Source organism: Rhinolophus sinicus, chromosome 12 (assembly GCF_057876585.1).
Source record: "Rhinolophus sinicus isolate RSI-liver-muscle chromosome 12, RSI-T2T, whole genome shotgun sequence".
Classification (NCBI taxonomy): domain Eukaryota; kingdom Metazoa; phylum Chordata; class Mammalia; order Chiroptera; family Rhinolophidae; genus Rhinolophus; species Rhinolophus sinicus.
In genome coordinates, this window is record NC_142512.1 from 53,224,876 (window position 1) to 53,249,239 (window position 24,364).

At 60.2% G+C, this 24,364-nt stretch overlaps 2 protein-coding genes across 11 annotated transcripts; one reads left to right on the forward strand and one right to left on the reverse strand.

Moving 5' to 3' along the window:
• The first annotated feature begins 2 nt into the window (after positions 1-2).
• CDK3 (cyclin dependent kinase 3) lies at positions 3-3,739 on the forward strand. 7 transcript variants are annotated; one of them, XM_019745481.3, is made up of 7 exons: positions 447-787; positions 1,127-1,204; positions 1,284-1,404; positions 1,495-1,665; positions 1,759-1,860; positions 2,140-2,343; positions 3,462-3,739. In XM_019745481.3, the coding sequence occupies exons 1-7, from the start codon at positions 582-584 to the stop codon at positions 3,585-3,587; spliced, it is 1,008 nt and encodes a 335-aa protein (XP_019601040.3). In that variant the 5' UTR covers positions 447-581; the 3' UTR covers positions 3,588-3,739. The 7 variants fall into 7 exon arrangements, with proteins under 7 accessions (XP_088658528.1, XP_088658530.1, XP_019601040.3 ...); XM_088802402.1 differs by lacking the exon at positions 3,462-3,739 and adding an exon at positions 3-141 and having other exon boundaries at positions 658-787; positions 1,284-1,665; positions 2,140-2,618; XM_088802400.1 differs by having other exon boundaries at positions 1,284-1,665.
• A 654-nt stretch (positions 3,740-4,393) lies between these two features.
• EVPL (envoplakin) lies at positions 4,394-21,780 on the reverse strand. Of its 4 annotated transcripts, none has more exons than XM_088802396.1 (24): positions 21,662-21,780; positions 21,482-21,555; positions 20,801-21,004; positions 18,279-18,378; positions 17,754-17,908; positions 17,525-17,651; positions 16,598-16,723; positions 16,393-16,431; positions 16,091-16,252; positions 15,897-16,004; positions 15,638-15,733; positions 14,417-14,542; positions 13,826-13,972; positions 13,420-13,574; positions 13,159-13,256; positions 12,685-12,857; positions 10,985-11,163; positions 10,740-10,878; positions 10,417-10,610; positions 9,909-10,059; positions 9,153-9,236; positions 8,918-9,028; positions 8,721-8,813; positions 4,394-8,031 (listed from the first exon to the last, which is right to left on the reverse strand). In XM_088802396.1, the coding sequence occupies exons 2-24, from the start codon at positions 21,520-21,522 to the stop codon at positions 4,594-4,596; spliced, it is 6,246 nt and encodes a 2,081-aa protein (XP_088658522.1). In that variant the 5' UTR covers positions 21,523-21,555; positions 21,662-21,780; the 3' UTR covers positions 4,394-4,593. The 4 variants fall into 4 exon arrangements, with proteins under 4 accessions (XP_088658522.1, XP_088658521.1, XP_088658523.1 ...); XM_088802395.1 differs by having other exon boundaries at positions 20,801-21,046; XM_088802397.1 differs by lacking the exon at positions 21,662-21,780 and having other exon boundaries at positions 21,482-21,568.
• Between the last annotated feature and the right edge of the window lie 2,584 nt (positions 21,781-24,364).

Consider the following 24,364-nt stretch of genomic DNA (forward strand, 5'->3'; position numbering starts at 1 on the left):
GTGGTGCAGTGCCAGTCCTGGCCAGGAGGGGGAGCCATGGAGTACGCAGCCTGCCGGGCGTGAGGCTGCAGGAGCGCAGGGTTTCTGGTGAATTCTGGGCTGGGGGCCCGACCGGAAGGGGCTGAGGGGCCTCGGGTACAGGTAAGGGGTCCAGGTCGCAGGGGGACCGACTCTACCAAGATTCTTCCCTCAGAGGAGGCTGAGCGTCCCCAAAGAGGCCGGGCCTAGCCCCTGGCCCTGGTCCTGTGGCGTAGAGCAGGACTTGGGTTTCAGAAACCCGCCCTGAGCTGACCTGGGCGCCCCAGGCAGCCTTCAGCCCCCAGAGCCCGCAGAGACGGGTGCAGTGGCATTCGAAGTTTGGGCCCTCCTGCGCTCTGTAGCCAGTCACCTTCCTAGCTGGGCACCAGGCAGGTGGCCTGGGGGTTGCTACCTGGTTTGGGCTGGGCCAGGGGCCACCCTTCTCCAAGCCAGTTTCCCAGGGATGGGGGTGGGGGCAGGAGTTGTGCCTGAGCCTGGGCGTCCTGGCAGGCAGAGCCAGGCCAGCCCTGGGGGCCACACGCCTCAGAGCCAGGAAGCCAGGTATGCCATGGAGGCTGGAGGGTGCAGCAAGGGCACTGGGTGCGGGGACGAATGCCCCAGGTGCCATCTGTTTTCCAGGCAGCTCTGCGGACATGGATATGTTCCAGAAGGTGGAAAAGATTGGAGAGGGCACCTATGGGGTGGTATACAAGGCCAAGAACAAGCAGACAGGGCAGCTCGTGGCTCTCAAGAAGATCAGGCTGGACCTGTGAGTGCTGGGACGGCCCCGGAAACACCCCACCCAGAGGTGACCCCCAGGCCGAAGCGCCCTCATCCCTCCCTCATCTCAGGGTTTTATATTCAGCTTCTTTCCCGAATGCTGCCCAGTTACACTGGGGCGGCCACAAGGTGCAGCCCTCACTCGTCCTCACCCCGACTGGGCTTTGCCCCGGGCGCCTGGTGGTAATAAGTATGTGCCCAGGAGCACAGCACCCCATCACTGAGGGATGGGCCCACCTTACAGAATAAGGAACACGAGTACTCCCCCCAGGGCACAAGCGCCCCTCTTGGCTCCCTGCCTCCACTGCTGTATGCTCCTTTCCTGCAGGGAGACCGAGGGCGTCCCAAGCACTGCCATCAGGGAGATCTCTCTGCTCAAAGAGCTGAAGCACCCCAACATCGTCAGGTGAGGTGGGGAAGGAGGCGGGGAAGCCGGGCCTGTGTCAGTCACCTGGGAGCGCATGCTGACTGGTGTCGCCGGCCAGGCTGCTGGACGTCATGCACAACGAGAAGAAGCTGTACCTGGTGTTCGAGTTCCTCAGCCAGGACCTGAAGAAGTTCATGGACTCCACCCCAGCCTCCGACTTCCCCCTTCACTTAGTCAAGGTGCGAAGGGAAGGCCAGGGAGGCCAGGGCGGCCTGGCGCAGCGGCCCCACATCCGCTCGGCGAGCTCCCTCTCACGTTCACTATTCCAGAGCTACCTCTTCCAGCTGCTGCAGGGGGTGAACTTCTGCCACTCGAATCGGGTCATCCACCGAGACCTGAAACCCCAGAATCTGCTCATCAATGAGTTGGGTGCCATCAAGCTGGCTGACTTTGGACTGGCGCGAACCTTCGGGGTGCCCCTACGTACCTACACCCACGAGGTACCGCAGGATGAAGGGGAGAGAGGGGCAGCTGAAGGGATGTCCCCCATGCCCTCAGCCATCGTGAATGATGCTGTTTTCCTGTCCCCACAGGTGGTGACACTCTGGTATCGCGCCCCCGAGATCCTCTTGGGCAGCAAGTTCTATTCCACAGCTGTGGATGTCTGGAGTGCGGGTTGCATCTTTGCAGAGATGGTAGAGAGAGGCACTAACATGGCCACGGGGAGTCCCCAGGCAGGGTCCTACTGGGATTGGGGTGGGACTCTTCATTCTCCTATTAGAAGGGGGTTAAGGGGCATTTGGGACTGGTTAAAGGACTGAGGAAGAGGGCCTTATTCCAGAAAGACCAGGATTCTTAACACAGCCCTGGGAAAGAGATCTTGAAGGTGCCTGCCTGGTACGGCCTCTTATCTGGTATGGGATTCCGAATGACAAGGGAGTGGACCCCACACCTTCTCCTCACCCCCATTCCAGGTGACCCGCAGAGCCCTGTTTCCTGGTGACTCTGAGATTGACCAGCTCTTTCGTATCTTTCGGACCCTGGGGACACCCAGTGAAGCCACGTGGCCAGGAGTCACCCAGCTGCCTGACTATAAGGGCAGCTTCCCCAAGTGGACCAGGAAGGAGCTAGAGGAAATTGTACCCAATCTGGAACCGCAAGGCAGGGACCTGCTCATGGTAGGTACAGATAGGCGGCAGGGGAGGGCAAGAAAGGCCTCCTACCTCCAGCTGCTGCTCCACCCAGAAGTAGCCCTTTTGGTAGCCAGTGTCTTACGTAACTGGCTCCTGCTGAGTCCAAGCGGGTCGCTTTGCTGACCTCTGTACACACTGGCTTGTCCCTCTGTTCCTGTGCATGTTCCTTGTTCCACCTGGAGGCCTCGGCTGTGATAAGTCCAATGTTTCTGTTCCCTTTTAAAACTTCTGTCTTCTAGTTAGCTTTGTTTTTACGCTGAATCTTGCCCCTTTTTCCTAAGTTGCCTTGTGTTTTGGGGAATTTTCACTGTGGACATTATCACCCATCTAAGTAAGCTATAAGCTTTCCCCAGCAGGGACCACACTCTGACTGCCTCAGGAGTCCCCACAGTGCCATCCACAGGGGATATTTGCTGTGCAGAACAGGCTGTTTCCCGCTGCCTGGGCACTGCCAGGCCTCCCTCTGCTCTCCTGTTGCACCATCTTGTGCCTTGGGCTGGCCCAGGCCAGACTGTCCAGAAGGCCTTAGGCAGATGGTCCATCTTTGCCCACAAAGACTCAGAGCCACATTTCTCCCTTTAATCTGGAGCTGGATCTGAGGAAGGGGCAGCATTTTCATCTTCAGGCTATGTATCCAGCTTTGCACAGCCTTCCAGCCCAGGCTCCTGCCACTCTCTGTCTTGGCTGCTCTGAGGCAGTGGGTCCTTGTTGGCTGGCTTTAGGGACTCGGAGTCCCTGCCCATCCTCAAGTACACTCCCTGGCAGGTTTGGCCCCCGACTTCCTGACACATACAGAGAAGTCTGTCTCAACTGGTAGTGGGCTGGGACTAGAAACCTCAGTAAGGTAGGGAGAGACAGACTGAGCCTCAGTAGCCTGAAGGAGACCAGGGTGACTCAACAGGGCTAGACCAGAACTAATTCTGCCTCCACATTCCAGGAGTGTCTTCAAACTGGGAGGTAGTGGCTTCCTGTAGTTCTGGGTCTGAAGGCGGAACTTTGGGGCTTGGGGCCCTCCAGCCCGGTTTTACCTGGGAGGGAAATTCCTCTCCCAACTGTGGCCACACCCAGGCCCAATCTCTTGTCCTTCCTTCTTTCCTTCACAGCAACTCCTACAGTATGACCCCAGCCAGCGGATCTCAGCCAAGACCGCCCTTGCTCACCCATATTTCTCATCCACTGAGATCTCCCCGGCTCCCCACCACTGTGTGCTGGAGCATTTTTGCCGCTGAGAACGTGGCCTCAAATCCTCTCTCCAGCTGCTGCCTGAGCTGTCTCTCCACACATTTCCCAAGAAAGAAAATATATCTGAGGGGAGCAAAGCTCTAAGGAATTTGGCATCAGCTGTCAGAGGGCTGAGTTTGGGTTAGCCCTGCCTCAGGTTAGCAAGTTCCTGTGCTGTTTGTTGGGTTTGACGGTGCCATTTCCACATGGAGGCACAGAAGCCCCATGTATGAAGCGGTTAGAGACTGGGTCCCTTGGCAATGGAACAACAGGTGCCAAGGAGAGTGGGAAGCCTGCCCCAGCTGCCTGCGAGGTACTCCGGGGAGTTTCACCTGCCCAGCCCTCAGCGACAGTCAGAACCTGAGGGAAAGGGTGCCCCCTGCTGGTCCTTTTGGCTTTAAAATGTTTGGGAGAAGAGTTGAGTTCCTGTTAAGAGTCCCAAGTTAAACAAGAAGCAAGATGAGGAAGAGAGGGGACATTTTCCTTGTCCCAGGGGAGGTCGGAGTGTGTGGGTTGTTCTAAGTAGTTGTTATGGAGGATGTTACATTTGTTTGCCTGTGGCTTTAAGATCAGGAAATAAAGGTGGTGCACTCTGAGTTTCCCCGTGGTTTTCTGGGGCAGCAGGAAGGACAGCAGGAACTTGCCATTCGTGGTTTTCCACCAGCTTATCCTTCCCAGAGTCAGAGGAGCCTAGCCCTCAGAGCACCTGTTTCCTGGGAGGGCCAGTGGACATGGCCACTGCCCACCTGGGAAGGAAGCAGCACTGGTGCTTTTTGTGCTCATGTCCCAGACAATCCCATTCTGTATTCCCACATGTGAACAAGACACTGGGAGAATTTGTTTATTGGAACTCCTGGGTGGGGGAGGAGGGAGGAAAACAGGTCTGCTGATCACCGGGTCTGGGGGTGGACTGGGCACCAAAGTTAGGGGAACATGGAACACTGAGTAATAGAACAGCCATCAGATGGAGGGAAGACCCACCGCCTAGGATACCCCGTGAATGCTTGGCCAGCATCAGCGCAGGGCGCGCGGTACGGTGGGGGAGCCTGAGCGGTAGCAGCGGTACCCCTCCAGCGTGGCCGGGAGCAGCAGCAGGCCGCTCAGGGGGTCTCTCCGGCAGCGCCCCATGGCCTCCTTGTAGCTCAGCCGCTCCTTGGAGATGGGGTCTGTCAGATCCTTCTCATAGCTCGACTCATCCTGCAGGAGCTGGGCCAGCTCTTCACTGATCATTCCGGAGAGCAGGGCCTGCGGGAGGGGGATACGGCCTGTCCTCTTGGGGTCGATGAGCCCCCCGGTCAGGTGTTGCACCTGCAGGTGTGGGAGCACGCTCTCCCGGGGCATCCAGCCCTTCTGGACAGCCTCGCCCACCGACAGCCTCTTCTTGGTGACGGGGTCCTCAATGCCAGTAAAAGCCTTCTGCGCGTTGAGCAGCCTCTGAGTGGACGTGTTGTCAATCAGTCCCCGCTCCATGGCCTTGTGCACGGAGTAGCGCTCCCGGCTGAAGAGATCCACGATGCCCCCGGTGGCTGCCTGGGCCTCCAGCAGCTTCTGCCCAGTGATGGGGTCCAGCATGGTCTTGGCCATGGCTGTCTTGATGGTGCACTTGTTGTCTGTGGTGGTGTCGTAGACCCCGGCGATGGGGAAGCTGTCATCGCCAAGGCCGAGAGAGAAACTGTGAGAGAAGCAACTGGAGGTCTGGGGACCTGGGGAGGCGACTGGGGACTTGGAGATAATGGCTCCAATGGAGAGCGAGGAAAAGGGCTTGGTCTCCCCCGCCACGAGCAGGGCGAACTCGGAGATGGGCAGGTGGCCATCCTTGTAGAGATGGTACTCCTCCTTGGAGATGCGCCGGCAGCGCAGGGCGGCCTCGATGGAGTACTGCTTCCCGCTCTTGCGGTCCAGGAGCACCGACTCCTCCCCACAGGGGCCCGAGGTGGTGACCTCCTCCCAGTCACACTCGAGCTCCTGCAGCTGGAGGTACTGGTCTCGATCGATGACGCCCCTCTTGTAGGCCTCATAGGGGGACATGTCCTTCCCCGTGTCGGGTTCCAAGATGGAGATCTTGGTAGAAAGGTTGGTCTCTCGCGTCTGGGTCTCCTGGCTAAGCTCCTCCCGGCAAGCCTTGCTGTGCAGGTCCCGGAGGGTCCGCTCCTTCTCGTAGATCTGGTCCTTCTCATGGAGGATGGCCGCCTTGAGCTGCGAGAGCTCCTGGCTCTGCTGGGCCACCTTCTGCCGCTCACTCTCCGTCTTCTGGCTGAGCAGCTTCGAATTCTCCTGAAGCTCTAGCGCCTTCTGCTGCTTCTGCCTCTCCAGCTCCCGCAGCTCCTGCTGCAGCTGCCGGCCCTGCTGACTTGCCTGCTTCTGGACCTTCTGGAGCTCGGCCTCCTCCCGGGCCCAGGTCCTGCTCAGCGCCTCTGCCCTGTCGATCCGCTCCCGGAGGCCCTGCACCACCTCCTCCCGGCCCTTCCGGGCGGCGCGCTCCCTGGTGAGCATCTCCCACACGCGGGACCGCTCGCCCTCCAGCACCGGGTCTTTCTCCACCCTGATCACCTCTTTGTAGATGGTCTTCTCCTGCGATTTGGCTTTCTGGACGTCGAGCTGCACCTGCAGGTTCTTGCACTCCCGGTGGAGCTCCTTCACCTGGCTCTTCTCCTGGTCCAGCTCCTGCCGCAGGGCTTCTGTGGACTTCTCCAGGTCCGGGTCCTTCTCCAGCTTGACCACCTCCTCCATGATGATCTTCTCCTGCACTGCAGGCGGCCGCTGCTCGAGCTCCTGGATCCGCAGGGTCAGCTGCCGCAGCTCCTTCTCCACGGCCAGCTTCCTGTCGCGGTCCTCCTGGAAGCTGAGCAGGCCCTCCTTCTCCTCCACGCCGGCCAACAGCTGCTGCACCTCACGCTCCAGCTGCCGCCGCCGGGCCACCTCCTCATCCAGGCTCCGGCTCAGCCGGCTGTGGTCCTCATGCAGCTTCGGGTCCTTCTGGGTGACCACCACCTCCTGCACCAGCACCTTCTCCTCAGGCCGCCTCCTCTCCAGCAGCAGGTATTTGTTCTGCAGCTCGTAGACCACATCCTCGGCGGCACGCCGCTTCTGGGCCGCTTCCCGCACCTCCTGGCGGAGCCGCTCGGCCTCCTTCTCCAGGACCGGGTCCTTCTCGTGGCGCACCACCTCCTTGTTCACTGTCTTGGTCTCCACCTTGGAGCGCTCCCGCCTCCACTCGTCACGCTCCCCCTGCAGCCGGATGCACTGCTCCTGGGCCCGCCCACTGGTGTTGACCAGTTCATTGAGTTGAGCCTTGAGGCGGTCGATTTCCCGCAGCACCTCCGGGCTCCTCTCATGCTTCACCACCTCCTGCGTCACCTCCTTGTACTCCACCTTGGGCTTCTGGGCCCGCAGGGCTGTCAGGTCAGGCAGCAGCTTCTCCACTGCCTTCTCTGCATCACGCCTTCTACTGGCGGCCTCCTGCAGCTCGGTCCTGAGCCGTGCGATCTCCCGCTCTGTGTCCGGGTCCACTTGGAAGGTTTCATGGACGCGCTCTTGGAGCTCCACTCTGGGCTTCTGCTTCTCCACCACGTTGTACTGCTCACGCAGCTTCTTCAGCTCCCCGGCCAGCGTCACGTTCTTACTCTTTTCCCCCTCGAGGAGGCTCCGCAGCCGGGACACCTCCTGGAGGAGGCCTGGGTCTTGCTCCACCTTCTTCACCTCCTTCACGATCACCTTGGGCTGCACGGCAACAATCGCCTGCTCCAGGTCCCGGATGCGAGCCTGCAACTTGGCCACGGCCTCCTCTGCCGCTTTCCTCTGCGTAGTGTCCTCTACCACCTGTAGCCTCAGAGCCTCAGCTGCCTTGACCATTTCCAGGTCTCTCTCCACCTTGACCACTTCCTTCACCATAACCCTCTCCTTCACGTTCACCTCCTTCTGCTCCAGGGCCAGCAGCTCCTTCTTGAGATCCTCCAGCCGGGCGGAGACGGCAGTGTTCTCCCTGCTAAGGTGCTGGATCTCACTGCTGAGCTGAGCCACCTGGCTGTCCAGACCGGGGTCCTTTTCGATCTGGGTCACCTCCTTGGTCAGCAGGTGAGGCTGCATGGCCTTCCTCTTGCTCTCCAGCTGGACCACCTTCTGGGCTGCTACCTCCAGGTCTGCCTGCAGGCCGGCCCGCTTCTTGCCCTCATCCTCCACCTGGGCCTTCACCCTGGACAGATTGCTCTCCAGCTGGGGGTCCCGGTAAAACTCCACCACTTCCTTCTCCTCCAGCCTCTCCACAGGCCGCTGGGTCCTCAGCTGCAGCAGCTGGTTCCTCTGTTCCTCCAGCTCGCGCTGCACCTGTGCCACCCGCTTCCTCTCCTCCTCCAGCTGGGACTTCAGGGCCTCTGACACCCTCCCTGCTTGGGCTGGGCTCTCAGACCCCTGCTGTGCATCATGGGTCATCTGGATGTCCTCACTGAGCTCCTTCTGCAGAGCGAGAGGAAGAAGGGGAGAGTACTGGGGGGTGGGGCGCTTCAGAAACAAATGAGCCCGTTCTTCTCCCTCCCTGGAGATCAGAGACCTCTCCCTACTTCCTGAGACTCCCTGGTAGGTCCCAGGAGGTGGTGCTGAAGTATTAAGATGCTTGGATGAAGGACTTTGAGAGGCCCTGTCAATCCCATGATGTTAGGATCCAAGGCAGTGTCCAAGTTTGCACTAGAATGAGCAAATAGGACAGGTTCTGCCTTCCAAACCTTTTCCCCTCCCCTTCCATCCAGACTCCCAGAAACGCGCCCGCACTCCTCTGGGGGATGCTGGACTACTTCTCTGGGTAGGAGAAAGCTGGCAAGTCCCTCGGCCAGCCACCAAGCATCATGGAGAGCTTCCGGCCCAGGGAGGAGACCTAGGTGGCCTCTTGCCCACTGCAGCTGGGTCCTAAGGCGGAAGACTTTGTGGGGATTTTCTCCTGTCCCCACTGGGGGACTGCCCAGTGGCTAAGCTGTGACTGCCCTGAATGACATCTCCAGGGCCTAACTCTGAGACAGAGACCAGCCTGTAAGAGCTGCTGGGAAGAGAACTGGGGGAGGCAGAACCCCAAGGCTACAGGTGGCAGGGTGAGGAGGAAAGGACAACTGCCAGGTCAAACACCAGAAACTGAGTGGCCATCTTCTCCATACCTTCTCCAGCATCTTTCTGGCAAACTCCAGCTGCCGCAGCTGCTGTTGGTGTGCAGCTGCAACCTCAGTATAGGCTTTGGTCAGCTTCTTCTCCTGGAGAGGCCACAGGGGGGCAAGGGAGAGTAGGGTCAGTTCCCGCCTCAGAGGCTGCAGAGCTGGTACCCAGGGACGCCAAGCCCCACTGGGTCCCGTCTCACCTGGGCCTGGATGCTCTCCTGCAGGGGAGCCACCCGGGGTCTCTTGGGGGCCGACCCTGCCTGGGTGGGCTCCAGGGAGCAGCGGTAGGTGTCTGCCTGCAGCTCGTAGTCCTGAGCAGGGAGGAAAGGACAACAGGTTAGCAGTCAGTGGGGGAAGCTGGGTGGGGCAGCAGAGGACTGGCAGAGAAAGGAAGCATGAGTGGATAAAGGGACAAACTGAAGTAAAACTGCTTACCTGGAGAGCCGCCTGCAGGTCCCGGGAGAGGCGGGATGCTGTGGCCCGGTCCCGTTCCCGGCCCTGGATCTCCTGCAGCAGCCTCTGCCCAGGGAGAGGTGAGAGTCAGGGAGGTCAGGTAACACCACTCACTGGACTCGCCTCCAGCCAGGCATGTCCAGGGCCACAGGCAGGGGCAGGAAAGGTTGTATGAGAAACTGCCCTTTCCCTCCCCCGACCCACTGTGGCCTCGGCTTGGGACGTTTCACCTCCACCTGGCTACCCTATCTGTTCCTCAGGCCTCGGCTAGGATGTCTCTTGCCATGACCCCCACACATGTCTTGTCATGGATCCCACAGCACTCTGGCTTCTCCACCAAGCACTCAGCAGCAGCATGGCCTGCGATGCACTGGCCTCCCACCAGCCCGAGCTGCCCGAGTCCAGGCTGCACCCCCAGCCTTTGGTTCATTGCCAGTGCAGAGTAGGGGCTTGGCAAGTACGAGGAAGAGGATGCAGCGGGAGTCGGAACCTCTAGGAGCATAGAGCCCACTGCTGACCTCGGGCTGGCTGTTTCTGTGGGCACAGTGGAGCCTTTCGGGGGCGGGTGGTGGTGGTGATCCAAGGCCTCTGTGGTCAGCTTTGAGGTCTCTTAGAACTGGCCACTAGGGGGCCACACATGCACAGGCAGCTCTCCCTGTGGGAGGATGCCACATGGGCAGGTGGACTTGGGCAGGGGCCTGACCTGCCGTCGGGTCGCCTGCAGCCCCAGCCGCTCACCTTCTGTGCCTGCAGCTTGTAGGCGATCTGGCTGGGCCCGTCACTGGGCCGCACCTGGCTGTGGGGCAGGTGCTCCAACCAGGAGCTCAGGTTGTCCCTGCAGTTCTTGAACTGCTGGTAGGTGAGGCTGGCGTCCTGCATGGTCTTCTCCCTGCATGAGGAGGGGGCCCCAGGCAGAGGTGAGAGCTGCCCTGTGGGGACAGTGAGGGGTGCACAGAGGAGGCTGGAGGGCGCCTTCCTCCCGAGTACAGGTCAGGAGGCCAGAGTAACCGCGTGCTGATCCCCTTACTCTGACCCTGTGCTGGAGCTGGGCGTTCAGAGATGGACAGGACAGCCTCTGCCAGGCACCACCCTGGGGGGTAGGTGCTGTTATCATCTCATTTTAGAGGTGAGGAAACAGCCTCAGAGAGGTGAAGTCACCAGCCCAAGGTCACACAGCTTGTCAGCAGCAGCTGCTCTACACACATGGTGGGGGCGTGCCTCAGGCCCTGATGGCTCAGCCACTCACCGCAGGTCCAGCTGGTCCCCCACGGCGTGGTAGCGGTCAGTGAGAGCCCGCACCTGGCGCTGCTGACGCGGCAGGTCTTGGCAGAACTCGCGGAAATTGTTCTGTAGCGCAGAGCATGCGTGCTCGACGGCCTTCAGCTCACGGTGCAGCCCCAGCACGCAGGCCTCTTGCTGTAGCAGCTCCCTCCGCTGGCACTAGGGGGGGAGGGGACACAGCCAGGTGCACCCTCATGCTTCCAGGATTCCACACATCTACCTTCCACCTGCCTCTGAATGCTTGTTCAGGCTGTGACCCCTCCCACCAGGAGTCCGCCAGGCCCTTACCTGCAGCTCGCTGACCCTCTCCTGCAGGGCGCCCGGGCCAGCGGGGATGAGGGCTTCCTGCGCCAGCGTGGACTCGAAGCTTCGGATGACCCTGTCCGCCTCCTGGATCTGCCGCTCCAGACCCAGGGCAGCCTTGGCTCTGCCAGTGGGGGTGGGGGTGGGGGTGGGGCGGAGGGTTCGTCATGTCCTGGCCACACCCCTGCTGCCCCCCCAGCCATGCCCTCCCCAGTCCCCAGAGCACTCACTTCTCCCCATAGAGGCTGCAGCGAGTCTGCACATCGCTGTACTTGTTCTTGACGTTGTGGAGGATCACGGGCAGGTGCAGGGCGGCAGGGCCCACTGGCCTCTCTGACAGGAACGCCTCACACTCCTGCTGGGCTGCCTCCTTCTCTGCTCCCAGGCTCTGCAGTTGCTGGGCTGTGCCCTGGGGAGGAGGAGGTCAGAGAAGTGCACACTGGGCAGGTGGGTTTCAGCCCAGCCCTCCCGCCAGGTCATCCTAACTCTGCCCCCCAGCCTGAGAGTGTGGTGCAGACGTGCTTGAGCCCAGGCTAGTGATCTGGGAACAGTCCAGGCCCTGCTAGTCCCACTAGCATGACCTTGAGCAAGTGAGCCTGGGTGAGCCTCAGTCTCCTCATCCACAGAGGGACTGATGGAAGGATGAAATGAGACTGTGTGCCAGGCACGCAGTTGACCACTACGATCTAACGTCACCGTCCTGTTCACAGACCTTCAGTCTCCTGCCCCATCGCTGTAGGTCAGGCAGCAAAGCCCCACTTCATCTAATGGTGGTTATTTCGTTCATTCTTGTATCAGTTTCTCATTCATCCATAAGTCATAGGTGCCGACCTGCCACGCACTACCCACCTTCCAGTCTAACGGCTTCTCATGGACCCCCAACACCGCTGGTGGTGGAGACTGTGATTTCAAACCTCGAGGACCTAATTGGGGACTGCCTAGACCCAAGGGAGGTGCCATGTCCCGGGGCAGTGCAACCAGTGACAACGTGGGGTATAAAGGCCCAGCCCCCTACTAGATCCAGCGGTCCCGTGGGTTCAGCAGAGGTCTCTGTTGAGATGGCACTGGGGACAGTGCCTCCTCCCGCAGCCAGGCCAGCTTTCTCCCCCACCCCCACAGGTAGCCCCCATGGGACACCTTAGGAAACAACCTGCATACTCATGTCCACCTCAAAGCAGCCTCTAGGACCCAACCTGCAGTGGGGAGCCCTCCCGCCTGCTGGCCCTCTGACCCACTGAAATGCCACCTCCTACACCTCCTAAAACCTGTGGTATCTTGTGCAGTGAAAGTCACAAGTGACACAACAATATGAACGACAGATTGTAATTTTTCAGAACCAAACCCAAACAATACATTTGAGTAGAAACTGGTTTGGGAGGCTACAATCCAAGCTGCTACCCCCACTCCCACCCCCAGGCGTGGGGAAGGGCTGCTTTCACTACCAGCACCTCGGAGGACTGAGTTCTTTTATGTCATGGTTACACTCACTGCAACCTCTTCAGGGGGCTCCCCCACCCAGACCCCGCCAGCCTCTCAGCAGAAATCACCCCTACGATACTCCAGGCTTCCTTCTGCTCTCAGCTCCGTCCCAGGACACCTCCCAAGGGAAGGTCATAGGGCGTTTACTCTGGGCCCTGCCCCTCTAGAACCTTCCTGGGCCTTCCTACACTTTATCCTCAGGACGAGAGGATATCAACTGGGTATTATTGTGCCTGGTTTCAAGGAAACCAAGGCCCAGAGAAGTTAAGTGAATTGGCCAATGTCACAGAACTGGTTAGCAGAGGAGCGGGGATGGGAACCAGCTCGCATGAGCCTTGGACTGGGCATTCCCTTTGCCCACGTCGGGTCCCTGTGGCTGCTCCCACACTTGCCTCGTCTTTAGTTCATGCACCCCCAGGGTAGAGCCACTTCTGATCCCTCGCTCACCCACCTTGTGGCTTCGGATGCGGCCCTCCAGGTCCTCCAGGGGTGTGGTACGGCTCAGCGGGGCCCGGGCCAAGGCCAGTATTTGCTTCTCTATCTCCCCCAGGTCCCCATCCAGCCGGGTCATCTGTGTCAGGAGCTTCTGGGCCCGTGGGTCGGCTGTGGCTAAGTCACTCGAAGCTGGGGGCATAGGGTGCCTGTGAGGGCCCAGGGCCTCCCTCACGTCTGCACGTCTGCCCAAGGGGCTCCTCCCTGAGTGCCGAAGAGGGTCCTGTGTGGGGGTGGGAAGGGATGGGCAGGCCTAGCTGAGGGAGCAACAGCCCCAGGGGCTTGTGAACCAAGCAGATGGAATCCCTAGAGCTGACATCCCTAAACTAGGGCCACCCTCTGCCCATCACAGCCCCCCAGCAGTGGCCAAAGTAGGAGTCTACTCCCTGTATCCCAGCAATGCCCCACCCCACTCCCCGGCCAGCCCTGGTACCCTGCTGGCTAGGCCGTAAGGGCTCTGCAACACTGGCCTTCAGGCGGCTCTGAACTGTGGTCAGTTTCTGCTTCAGGGCCTGCAGCTCCGCAGCCAGCCTGGATCAAGGAAAAGATCAGAGAAGGATGACCCTCCTCCGTCTCTCCCCCTACCCCCCCCCAGACACCAGTCCAAGTGAAGGCCAGGCAATGGCCTCAAACCCCACGGGCTGGTCTGGGCCCACAGCCTGCCTCCCGCCTGCGTATCCCCAGGGAGACCCACTTGGAGGCCCTGGCCACGGCTTCAGGGTCCGGAGCTGGGATGCAGAAGCAGGCGGCCGGGGCACGCTTGGTCTCCCCGCCTGGGCCCTGCACGACCCAGGTATGTGGGTCAGTGTTGTCCATCAGCGTGTACTGCTCACCCCGCAATAGCTGCACCTGGGGGACAGGTGGGGAGGGGCTCATGTAGGCTCAGGGGCAGGGGCCAGAGAAGGGACCAAGGCCAGGATGGGGTAGGGGCTGGGGACAGGAGCTGGGGCAGGGACAGGAATTGGAGTGGATGGTACTGGGGTTGAGATAAGGACAGGCCAGAGGCAGGGCAAGGCTTGGAGAGGAGTAGGGCAGGGGTGGGGCTGGAGGGGGCAGGGGTGGGGCTGGAGGGGGCAGGGCGGGGTGGGCGGAGCCTGTACTTCTCCAGACTCCCAGTCACAGATGCTATCCACACGCAGAGGCTGCTGGGGTGGGTTCCTGCGCTGTGGCAGAGGGGCCACCTCCTGACTCCGCCGTTGTAGGTCCCCAACAGTTTTCTCGGCCATGGCCAGCTTCTTCTCCTCGGCCTGTGGGGACCCAGGAAGTGGGGGATCTGGCCAGGCCTGCCCTACATACCCCCCTATCCCAAGAGAGCCAGGAGTCTGGCCGTCATGAAGACAGGGTCTCTAGGTCAGCAAAGTAAAAGGAGACCCGCTCTGGGGACCCAGGACCCTAGGGTCTGTGGGGGGAGGGAGGGGGCTGCCCAGCATCACCCAGGACTCTGGAGTGGGAGCTGGAGGGCCTCAGAGCAAACCTGGAGGCCCTGTCACATTACAGATGGGGAAACAGGTCCAGAGAGAAGAGTTTGCTGGTAATAGACTAGCCTCCTCCTGCTGGAGCGGCGCCCTTCTCCTGACCCCCCAGCCGGGGCTCCGGGCAGGACTAGGTCCCTGGGAGAGGTGAGACCCAGACACATGGGCAGGCCCCATTCCCAGGAGTGGGGTCCAGGGGGCTGGGTGGGGCCATCTCACCTCCAGCTGTTGCAGCAGCTCTGTGGGGGTGCCAGAGGCCCCCCCGGGGGCAGGGTCGTACTGGGTGTCCAGGCTGGAGTTGAGTTTTGCCAGGGTCTGGCTGACAGAGTCGGCCTCTTCCTGGAACTGAAGTCAGTGTGTGGTCAAGTGCAGAGTCCAGGGTACCACAATGCCCACTGAGCCTGCAAACCAGCTAAACGCAAATCGCCTCACCCTAAACTGCCACTTGTCCCCCATACTGTCAGCCTTTCTACCCAAGCAGTGGGGCCTTTTTAACTGGAGTGTTCTGGAAATGGGGCATTTTTGGTTCACTGAACTACAGTTCCTTTAGCGTTATGAACACTTTGGGTTCGTTCTTCCTGCACAGATGAAGGGTGGTGCCTCTGCTGCCTCACCCCTGCATCTGGAATCGTCCTGGCTGGGATCTGGGGTGGTGCCTGGGGTGGGTGCCCAGGGCGTCTGGGCTGCACTTCTCCTAGCCCCAGAGAGGAGCTGGGGATATGCTATAAAGAAACATTCCACAGTCGGGGTGCGTTACGAAATTCTTGACAATGGGTATGATATGGTTATAGTGGTTATATAGGAAAATGCTGGAAGGAAGGAAGGAAGGAAGGAAGGAAGGAAGGAAGGAAGGAAGGAAGGAAGGAAGGAAGGAAGGAAGGAAGGAAGCTCTTTGGCTTTTGTCTCTTTCAAGGTATATGAAACATTACGGATGGAAATTACCCCTCAAAATTCCCTGTATAGTTTCTCACTGCTTTTTTTTTTAATCATTATCTTTTCTAAAGAGGCTTTTTAGATATTTTTTCCTTAGTTTTCCCACCATCGCCATAAAATTTTAACACGACAGATATGCTGCATATCCTTTATGTGTGTATATCTATGATTTACATGTAAAAAGAATAAGATTATTTTCCACCCATAAGAACCAACTTTTACCCCCCTGGGAGCGATATCACCCTGCTGAGAAAGTATGCGTGACATTATTTCCCCTCTGGGACCTAATCACAGAGACACAGCTCTGCCATTTTGATGAGATGCCTTGTCTCCCACAACGCGAGCATGTCTTGTGGTGTCCTCTGGGCGCCTCTCTCTGCTCCAGCCTGGGCCCTGGTGGCTGCCTCCACCCCCGTGCCCCCTGTCCGGCCCTGCCATACCCCTAGCCCTGTGCCCCCTGCCCAGCTTCGTATCCCCTCCCTCTCCAAACCCTGCCCACAGGCTCACCCGGCGGTAATCCTCAACATGCTGCAGCTGGTTCTCCTGGCAGATACATAGGTTCAGGAAGTTCTGCCACTCCATCTTCAGGGCCTCCTGGTGGACCTGGGGACAGCAGCAGGAAGTCCTCGGACCGTGCCCCGGCCTGGTGCATCCACCATCCACGGCCCACTCAGCTGGCCCTGCCCGCTGGCCCTGACTTGTCCCCTCTCAGCCTCCCTGGGAAGCCCCCCGATTGAGGCAGTGGAGCGGGTCTGGGCCTTGGCACCTGGATGGGCGTCACGGCCGGATGCCCGAGCTCCAGCATGCGTTCCCCATCGTCCTCTAGCTGGTTCACACAGTGCTCCTGGCTCAGCAGCTCATGCTGCTTGAAGTGCTGGGGGCGAGGAGGGAGCAGGCAGTGAGGATGAGGACGTCCTGGCCCGCCCCCCACCCCGCCTGCCCCCATTCTGCCCCCCTGACCTCATACTCCCGCCTCACGCCCATGGGGTCTGCCATGAAGTCGCTCCAGTCCTGCTGCAGGATGCGGTGCTGCTGCTGGGCCAGGGCACTCAGCTGGCGCGTGCAGCCCTGCAGGTGTGTGTACAGGCTGCCCAGGCTCTGCCCGCGCCACGAGGCCGCCTTCTGCGCTCGGCGAGAGGTAGGGAGCAAGGGGTGCCATCAGGCTGCACCCAGCAACACTGGCCCCAGCAAGGGTGCAGGCAGCTAGGCCTGCCCTGCTTTCAGCTCCCCCAGCCAGCCCGCCTTGCCCTTCCCCTGCTCACCAGTAGGTCTCGGTATTGGTTCCGGATGGTGGCTGAGTCCTGCCTCGACCAAGGGGGAGAAAACGCAGGTCCAGTGAGAGGCGGGGTGCAGGGAGCTGGCACCCCATGTGCTGGGCCCGCTGGGCCCCCAGCCTCCATCCCTCGCCCCAGAAGCCAGTGGGCCCAGCTCTGGCTGTGATGGAGAAGGGCAGGGATGCTCACGCACCGGCCCCACGAGGTTCCGCAGCTCCTGCCCGTAGGCGTCGATCTCCTTCTGCAGGATGTTGTGCTCGGCGACCTGCTGCTCCAGCTCCGTCATGCCCGGCCCGTACTGGCCCTCGCGGACCTGCTTCTGCAGAAGAGCCAGCGGCTCAGCTCCACCTGGGGACCCGGCAGGAGCCCTCCTGCGCCCTCCCTGGTTCCCTGTCAGCAGGACCCAAGCTAGTCATTTGGGCAGCGGGTGGACAGGCCAGGAAAATAGTCCTGGTGAACAGCCAGCAGCTCATTCTGGGGCACATGCCACTCTCCAGTGGCCCTGGCTGAGGCCTTGGTGTCACCATGACTGCAGTGCAGCCCCCGAATCCCACTGGGCCCCAGGGTTTGGGGCTCAGCCTCTGAAAAGTCTCCCACTCTGCCCTGCCTCTTCCTGGCCCCGGCCTCAGCGCCTCCTGCCTGTACACCTGCAGCCAGGCTCCGGGAACCTGCGCATGCCCTTGCTCTGCCCATGGCCTCCCCACTGTCCCTTCATTGTCATCACTGCACCCCTTCTATTGTGGCCTCAAAGCACAGTTCCTCACTCGGGCGGAGGGTTCAGGATGCCCATGATCTGGTTCTGCCCACTTGCCCAGAAAACCCCACTGCTCATGGCACCCAGGCTACAGCCTCTGTTCCTTCTTTCTGGACTGTCCTCTCCTCACCACTTCACCCCAACCCAACCAAGCCGTCCCCCCTGAGGCCTGAGCCTCCTCCTGCAAGAAGTCTTCCCGGACTGCCCTGTGTCCTCTGCTCTCTCTCTTCCCAGACCCCTAACTACCCCTGGGGTCAAAGCACACTCTCCGGCCCCCGATGACACGCTGTATTGCTGTGACTGCTGCTGGGGGTGGGTGACTTCCAGCTCCTTGAGGCGTCTCCAACACTGGGGGTGGCCCCTTACCTGTTTCTGCTCCAGCACCCGTGCCCAGTCGACCCTGGGCCCCACGTTGGGCGGCAGCACCATCTTCTCGTACAGGGCGCGGTACTCGGCACATTCCTGGGTCACCCGCTCATGCAGTTGTTTGATGCTGCCAAGGAGGGGGCCAGCAGGTCAGAGCTGGCCAGGGGCTCCCCTGGGACCCCCAGTGCCTCTGTCCTTGGTCTCCAGCCCCTGCCACTACCCCACTCACTCCCTCTCGATCTCCTCGGCCTGCGGGTGCTTGAGCCGCCGGGCCTTGTCGATGTCCAGGAAGAGATCTTTCAGCAGCACCTCTGCCTCCTTCAGGCTGCGGCCTGTCTCCTGCCGGTACTGCAGGGCCTCGTTCTGCTCGCTGTGCAGCCGGTCCTGCAGGCGGGGAGGCACGGCATCCTCGCTGCCCCTCGCTGCCCCTCACTGCCGCCTGAGTCCCACCCTGAGGGACCCTGGCTGCCATAGCCAACCGTGGTGCTCACGTTGGCAGAGGGACAGGCTGAGGGCATCTGCGGGGTGGGCTCAAGAACACAGGGGAGGGCTGGGCCGCCCTCAAGCCCCTTTGATCCCCCAAATTAGGAGCCCAACAGAGAAGGATGGTGAGCCCTCATTCCACTGTTTGGGGAGTGGCCAGTGAAGGACAAAAGTCGTCTGTCCCATCTTCACCATGGTCAGTGGGCACACCTGGGCCTGACAATGGGCCTCCCATGGCTCCACACCTTGCTATCTGCCCGTCAGGCCTCACCTGCTGCAGCCTCTTCTGGGTCTCCAGGATGTCTCTCTCCACTTGGTCAGCATTGGCCTGCATGCGGGAGATGAGCAGGGCCAGCTCCTGGGTGGCAGCTCTATTGGGTGGTGAGGACAGAGGGCAGCACAGTTGGAAAAGGTCCCTCCCTCTGTTCCCTCTGGGCAGAGATCTACCCACCTGAGTGGAGCCCCCCTCCCCTGCCCCGTCCTGCCCTACAGCCAGGCTCACTGCCTGGAGGGAAGCGTTCAAGACATGGGGAGCTCTGGTCTCTCTCTGTAGGAGACTCTGTGAGATACCCTGTCCTGGGGGAAGCGCTGCTGCCAGTTAGGGTTCAGAAAGTGAGGGTCCCAGGTGTGTGGCACTGTGGAGCAGGCTGACCTCACTGTCCTGGCAGAGAGTTCCCAACCCCACCCAGCTCCCTGCCTGGCGGGCAGACAGCCCAGGGAGTGAATCACCAGCTCTCCCTAAGACCGCTAAGACCATACCAGAGACAGCCTGGTTGGGCTTGGGAGGGGCAGGTGGGCTGGCTGGGGGCGGGGGAGGAGCAGCATATCCCCACCCCAGCTTCCTCCCACCCCAGCCCTGTCTCTTCCCAACCCTCTTTGCCCCAGGCTTTGTCTATGCCCAGGCTAACAACCATCCAGTGGAGCCACACAGCACTGGGGCAGGGGGAGGCCAAGAGATTCCTGGGGCACCCCAACATTTTCCAGATTTGGGGTTCAGAGCCCAAATTGGAACCTGACTTGCTCCAGGTCACACAGCCAGGAGGAGACTATGAGCCTGAACCGGGTCCCCAAGGTCTTTTTCTTTGCACTCATCCAGCAGCCTCTATAGGGCACCATCTGTGTGCACTCACCCAGCAGCCTCTATAGGGCACCATCTGTGTGCACTCACCCAGCAGCCTCTATAGAGCACCTGCTGTGTGCTTGAGCTCACTCTCTGGGGCCTAGTGGATCAAGCAGACCTAATAAAAGGCACAGTGGTCCAAGCCTTAGGAGCACTGCTGAAGAGAAGGTTTCACTGAGCTGGCCTTGGACCAGGGGCCAAAGGACAACCCCCACCACCACCACCCCAGTCAGAGGGGTGATGCAGCAAAGATCCAGTCTGAAGGAACTCTGGTCACATAGTGTTGGTTTGATCCTTCTCCGTCACTACTGCTGTGTAGCCTTGGGCAAGTTACATAACCTCTCTGTGCCTGCGGTTCCTCACTTGTAAAGTGGGCTTTAATAATATCTACCTCGCATGTTATTAAGAGAACTAATCCATCTGAAATGTCCAGTACAGAGCTTGTGCAGAGTCAGCACCCAGTAAATGTTAGTTTTCATTCCACTAGGATGTAAGTGCCATGAAGGCAGGGACCTGTCAGTGCCATTTGCAGTGATATCCCTTGTGCCTAGAATCATCTTAATACACGATAGTGCTTAAGAAATATGTGCTGAACAAGTGGTTTGCACACGAGGGGAATGAGGAGCCCTCTTTGGAGGGCCTGCAGCCAGAGGACAGAGCCACGTATACCCAGCTGCCCCTGGCCAGGAAAGCGCTGCCCAGGAGCTTGCCCAGGGCTGAGGGGCTGCAGGTGCTGAGGCTGGAGCACCCTGTCCTCAGGCCTGGCCTTCTGGGAGGGTTGCTCCCACTTGGAGGAGCACGCTCCACCCTGGGCAGGGCTCAGGAGCCCCAGGGAGGACAGGTCACTCCAGCGGGAGTCCTAACTGCCATCTTTCCCGTCCCGTCCGCCCAGAAGCCAGGCTCCACGTTGTCGCTCTGCAGCCTGATCTCTATCGGGATAATAAGCCTTTCATCTCCATTCTCACCTCCACACCCGGGACCTCAGGTGAGCTGCCACCCGCCACCTGCGGAGCGGGGCTGATGGCCAGTGAGCTGGACGAATGCCAGCCAAGTCTGTCTGAAGACCATGGGGCTCTGGGGAGCCCGGCTGGGCCCTGCAGAGAGCTGGGGGAACTGAGGGAAGCTCTGAGGCGGTCTGGAGCCCGTGGGGTCTTCCTCTTGTCCCACAGCACCCGCTCCACACACCCACACGGTAAAGGAATCACCCCGACTCTGTGACAAAACTCACAAGACCCCAGGTGAGAGCCACTCGGGGAAGCTGCAGCACAGCCCCATCCCCCCACCTCCTGGCTCCTCTGGCCTCAGGCCTTCTGCCCACCCTGTGCCCAGGTCCCAAGGGTTATCACAGAGCTGAGGACCCGATCCAGGCACTCCAGTCTCCCAGCCTCCCAGCAGAGGAAGGCAGCTGCTCAGGCCCCTGTCCAGCATGTTTCCTGCAGAACAGCCTCCACTCGTGGCCCTCAGGCCCCCCACAACCCAGGAGAATGCGGGGAGCCCTGGGCCATCTCTCTGGCCTCCTCCCAGGGCTGGAAGTCAGCTTGGGCTGGGGAGCAAGTCCACCCCCCAGGCCCTCTGGCTTTGGGACACCAAATACCAGCACCGGGCTGGTTCTGGGCTCTGGGCTCTTGGTCAGCAACCACCCCGCCCCCGGCCCCCGCCCCGGCCCTGCTCACCGGCTGTGCTTGCTGGGGGAGCCTTTGGGGGAGCCCTTGGATGGGGAGCCCTTGGGGGACCCCTTTCCCTGGGTGCCTTTGTTCAGCCCCTTGAACATGGTCGTAAAGGCAGGTGCCGGCTCAGGCTGGGCTCGGCGGGCAGCGGGCGGCAGGCAGCGGGGAGCGTCCTTGCTGGTAGCTTGGCTGGGCTCTGGCGAGGTGGGGCTGCCGGACCAGGAGGGAAAGCAGTTTCTGGGAGGCCCCTCCCTGCAGGTGAGGCCCTGGCTGTTGCGCATGCACACACACTTGCCCACACTCACACCCGCTCCTGCACAACCAGTTTGGGAGGAAAGGGCACAGCCCAGAAGGCAGGGCGCCCGAGCCTGCCCGACTGCCAGAGGAGGTTTGGACTTGTTACACCCACAGGCCCAGAGAGTGCCAGCAGGGATTACACCCAGATGGGGAAACAGCCAGGCCCAGGAAGACAAGGCAACAGACAGACAGATAGACCCAGGCATGCGCAGGCTCAGGGACAGGCCCAGCCTCAGAGCTCAGGCTCCGGTTAATAAACACCTCCAACCAGCACAGAGGCGGCGCTCTCAGGCGTGTCCCCATCCATGGCTCTCGTCCCCCACCCCCGGGGAGGGGAGGCCACTCCCTGCCAGCCCAGGGTGGGTGGATGGGCCCTGGCTCTCCGCTCACCACCGGGGCATCCGGGTCTGCTCCGTGTTCTCCTCCGACATGGTGGGGAAGCCAGGGACATTCACCCTAGAGGACTGGCACAAGGTACATTTTTAAAGTGGGCACTACCCAGCTGGCTCCCCAGAGCAGGACCAGCAGCCCCGCTGCACCATCTTCCGGGCTGGCGCAGGGTCCTCCCACCTGTCTGTGGCTCCAGGGTCAGATGTAGCAGGATGCACATGGCTGGGATCCTCAGGAGAGTCTCAGCTCCAGAGCGGCGGGGACGACCCCTGGTCGCCTCCCTCGAGGACCCGCAGCATCAGCCCTCAGCTGCTGCTGAGCCCAGGGTCCGGCTGAGCCCCTGGAAACCCACTCTGCTTGGGTTTTCCTGCCGGCCTCTCCTCACTCCGTTCCCCAGAAGTGGTCCCTGTGGCTTTTCTAAAGTCAGATGGAGTGGCCGACAGCAGTGCCAATTTATTGGACTTTTCTTCACACTGAGTGCCAGGAAGGTCATCTTGGTAGCTGCCTTCTCCTGCAGTAGCTTCCAGGGTCTTCAAGAAGAGAGTGTGTCCCCCATTTCCAGGTACTCACTTCACTGGCCCAGCTCAAGGTCTTTCTACAGATCTGGAGTCATTCCCTGGAATCATGACAGTCTGGGCGCAGGAGGGATGCAGTCATGCTGGGTTTGCAGCACTGGGACATCTTGGCAGGCCTAGCTGAGGGCGACAAACATCCAGAGGAGAGAGAAGGGTCCCAGCAGACTGGGGAGACCAGGGACAGAGGCCTGAGACTGGCCACATGCCCTGGATAGAAAAGGTCTGAGTCCCTTTCGGTTGCATTTCTTAGACAAAAGCCACTGCATTTGGCCCTGGAGAGAGGACGCAGGAGTCACCTCCTGGAGGGGGAGGGGCTAACAATGGCAGTGGGGTGGGAGGGCAGCAGGAGGCCTGGACAGAACAGTAGCCAGGGAATGGATTCCATCATTCTGCTTCCTCCCAGCCAACAGAAGGCCTGGCCCCGAGACCACCCAGCCTCCGCCCCAGCCCTTCTCTCCACTTTCTCCCTGGGTGACAATATTCTTCTAACCACTGTTAGCACAAACGCAGTCAAGTGTTGAAATGAGTGCAGGGCCCAGGAGCCAGTCCTCACCACCGCCTCTCATTTCAAACCTGTCAGCACACTTCCTTATCTTTGAGAGCATGCAACGCCCTCTGCCTCTCCCTGAGGACCCCAGGCCCCTTCCCTGGAGGTGGTGATCACTGGAGGGAAAAGATGTCTAGACTCCAGCTCCAGGGTTGGGAGCAGCCAGAAGAGGCCCTACTGAGCCCAGCAGGGGAGAGGGCTGCAGCCCCAGGCGGGGAAGGCAGGTGAAGAAAGACAGCCAGGCTGAGATCTGGAACTCCTGTCTGCAGAAGCCCTCCTGGACATAAATGAGTGCCACAGGGGGCCCTCACACGCCCCAGAGATTAAGGCTGCCTGGTTCACTGCAAGCAAAACAAGAGCTGAATTCCTCGAGTGACTGTCTGATACTGAATCAAATCAGATCCCAGCTCCTGAGATAAGGGCTGCCCTGCAGCAGGCAGGCACAGCCAGAGCTCTGAGACCTTCTCACTCACCATGGGATAATCCTACTCAGATGGCAGACCGGCCCTCAAGGGACAAAGAAAGATGTGGGGTTTAAAATATGAGAGAAAAAGAGCTGCTCATTTAGAAGGCTGGGGTGGGGCTGACAACCCACGTGCAGCCCAGAGCCTCCTGTGACTCGAGCGCTTAAAATGTGGCGGGTCTGAGCTGAGATGTGCTGTAAGTATATATTTCACACCAGATTTCAGAGACTTAGTCTGAAAAAAGGATGTAAAAATCTCTCAATATTTTACATTGATTACACATCAAAATGGTATTTTGGCTACATTCGGTTGAATGAAATGTTTTTTAAAAATTAATTTCATTTGTTGCTCTTTACTTTTTTAAATGTGGCTACTAGGAAATTGAAACGTGTTTGTGGCTCACGTTGTAATTCTGACCAACAGCTCTGACCTAGCAGCTGGACAGAGGGCCCCAACTTTCAGCCTTCCTCAGCCTCGCCCCAACCACATCTCCTTTCAAACCAGGCAGGAGGCCCAGGCCCTGGCTTCTTGTCCTGCCCCCTAAGGCCGCCCCCTCGCCTGGTACTTGCTTCCTCTATGGATTGAGAGGTTTGAGGTCAACTGGCGCCACGTCTCCCTCAGCGCTGTGACAGCTATGACTTGAAGTGGCAGCTTACTCACATCCCCTCGCCTGGAGCTTCCAGCAGGCTGCCGGTGGGCGGCTCAGCTCGTGGGGCCTGAGGGCAGAGCAGGAAGCGGATCAGGGCTGAAAGCAGCATGGCTCCCAGCTCCTGGGCGGCCATGCAGGCAGCTGGGCAACAGGGTGGCAGTGTGGACGGTGTGCCAGGGCTGAAGCTCCACACTCTCTCCTCCAGCTCATGGGGCCCCTGCAGGGCAAGCCACTCTTCTCCCTGCTGAAGCAGATGGTGGCAACTGCCTGCTTTGCCCTGCAAGCCACAATCTGCCAGCCCCTCACCCCCCATGTGCTCCCTGGTCAGGACAAGCTTTGCCATCTCAGGAAATTGCCCTGTGTGTACAAAAGCTCTGCTACCAGTCCCTTGGAGCCGAGCTGGCAGGTAACCTCTCTTGCCTTACACTTCCTCGGGCTGCTTAGGAGCGAAGGTGCCTCCACCAGCTGGGATGAGAGGACCAAGGCTGGAGGACAGGGAAGTTAGGGGATGAGCCTCCTTCTGTCCGTGCTGGGGAAGGCAGAGGCTATAGCCCAAGGAATTCACAGGTTGGCCTGGAGACAAGCAGGGGACCATGGCTGGCCTAACCAGAGCAGAACGAGGAAGCAACTCAAACAAACCAAACCAAC

Excerpts from the sequence above, each read along its gene's own strand:
- CDK3 (XM_088802404.1), top strand. The coding sequence starts at position 582 with ATGCCATGGAGGCTGGAGGGTGCAGCAAGGGCACTGGGTGCGGGGACG. Across the intron at positions 1,205-1,283 it reads AAGCACCCCAACATCGTCAG|GCTGCTGGACGTCATGCACA; the intron begins GTGAGGTGGGGA and ends GTCGCCGGCCAG. Across the intron at positions 1,405-1,494 it reads TCCCCCTTCACTTAGTCAAG|AGCTACCTCTTCCAGCTGCT; the intron begins GTGCGAAGGGAA and ends TCACTATTCCAG.
- EVPL (XM_088802394.1), bottom strand. The coding sequence starts at position 21,297 with ATGCCTGGGTCTATCTGTCTGTCTGTTGCCTTGTCTTCCTGGGCCTGG. Across the intron at positions 13,973-14,416 it reads AGCTGCTGCAACAGCTGGAG|GCCGAGGAGAAGAAGCTGGC; the intron begins GTGAGATGGCCC and ends GGGTCCCCACAG. Across the intron at positions 10,611-10,739 it reads AGAGGGTCAGCGAGCTGCAG|TGCCAGCGGAGGGAGCTGCT; the intron begins GTAAGGGCCTGG and ends CTCCCCCCCTAG.